Source organism: Sinocyclocheilus anshuiensis, unplaced genomic scaffold (assembly GCF_001515605.1).
Source record: "Sinocyclocheilus anshuiensis isolate Anshui unplaced genomic scaffold, SAMN03320099.WGS_v1.1 scaffold1075, whole genome shotgun sequence".
NCBI lineage: Eukaryota > Metazoa > Chordata > Actinopteri > Cypriniformes > Cyprinidae > Sinocyclocheilus > Sinocyclocheilus anshuiensis.
Window position 1 is genome coordinate 2,641,780 of NW_015544163.1, and position 1,404 is coordinate 2,643,183.

Consider the following 1,404-nt stretch of genomic DNA (forward strand, 5'->3'; position numbering starts at 1 on the left):
TCCCCTTGGAGTCTGTATGGGGGGAGAGAGAGAGAGTGTGAGGGGAGAGAGAGAGAGAGAAAGGATGAGAAACCAAGACTGGAAGGTGGAAACTGTGTTCGGATAGAATAAAATTAGTGATGCACCAAAATTAATTATTTAACTACACACCAAAAACTGAAATTAAAACGGATTTAGCGTTTTACCTTAGACCCACCCTGAGCAAGCTGTCATCAGTCCTCCAATGTTTCGACGCCGAAGCGGTTGTAGACAAGAATGTCTCCTAAGCAGTGCCGATCCTAGACTTCTGGGGGCCCTACGCAAAACTATGTTGGCGGGGGGTGGAGTTACGAGTTATGAATAAATGAAACGCCTTTGTCCGTGTTCACTCCGTCTCGAATCGCACTCACAGAACGCGCTTGAGAAACAGTGTCTCTTCCGTGGCTTTCTGAAAACGCTTTCAACCCGTTTTTTTTTTTCTCGAGTAAGATACTGTATGACATTCACGTTACATGATTTGACTGATTTTTACGTAGAAAGGGCGACAGCGCACCGCATTAAAAGAAATTAACATTCATGTTTTCATAACCGCCGGCTTTCTGAAAACGCTTTCAACCCGTTTTTTTTTTTTCTCGAGTAAGATACTGTATGACAGTCACGTTACATGATTTGACTGATTTTTACGTAGAAAGGGCGACAGCGCACCGCATTAAAAGAAATGACATAAGCATGGAGGAATATGGAGGATGAGGGGTTGGAGGTGAGGAAATCTAGACCTGCGTCGAGTAGGAGCGGTGCAGAGCGGTGGAGCGTCCCACGGAGTGGGCGGCGCAGTGGCACGCGTGCTGGGACGGCTGGTCTAGACTTCGCTGGTAATGGAGCGAGACGGTACAAGGACATCGGGGGGGACGGGGAACCGATGAGGCTGATGGTCATGTGATCTCAGTGAATGGAGATCCCCTTGGAGTCTGTATGGGGGGAGAGAGAGAGAGTGTGAGGGGAGAGAGAGAGAGAGAAAGGATGAGAAACCAAGACTGGAAGGTGGAAACTGTGTTCGGATAGAATAAAATTAGTGATGCACCAAAATTAATTATTTAACTACACACCAAAAACTGAAATTAAAACGGATTCAACAAGTTAATACAAACATTCAAATAGTTCAACTTAAATCAACTTTTTAATAATACTGTTATTTTTCTACTATGATCTACTACAATTTTGATGAAGTTTATATCTCGCAATCTAGACTTTTTTCCTCAGAATTTCAAAACTGTCAGAATTGCGAAAAAAAAGTTAAAATTAAGAGAGAAAAAGTTGCAATTACTTTTTTAAAATTCTGTGCTGGGAAAAAAAGTCTGAATTGTTATAGAAAAATGCACAATTTACCTTTAAAAAAAAAAAAAAAAAAAAAACCAATGTAGGGGG

The 1,404-nt window shown here is 42.0% G+C and overlaps 1 protein-coding gene across 3 annotated transcripts in view; it reads right to left on the bottom strand.

Annotated features, from left to right (window-relative positions):
• Nucleotides 1-732: 732 nt before the first annotated feature.
• The window catches only part of LOC107695724 (phospholipid phosphatase-related protein type 5-like), a 46,952-nt gene continuing 46,280 nt past the window's right edge, over nucleotides 733-1,404 (bottom strand). For 2 of the 3 annotated variants that reach the window (XM_016495749.1, XM_016495751.1), the window contains one exon: nucleotides 733-947. In XM_016495749.1, the coding sequence (XP_016351235.1) occupies nucleotides 839-947 (109 nt within the window). In that variant the 3' untranslated portion in view covers nucleotides 733-838. The remainder of the gene's footprint in view (nucleotides 948-1,404) is intronic. The other variant, XM_016495750.1, reaches the window with a different exon arrangement.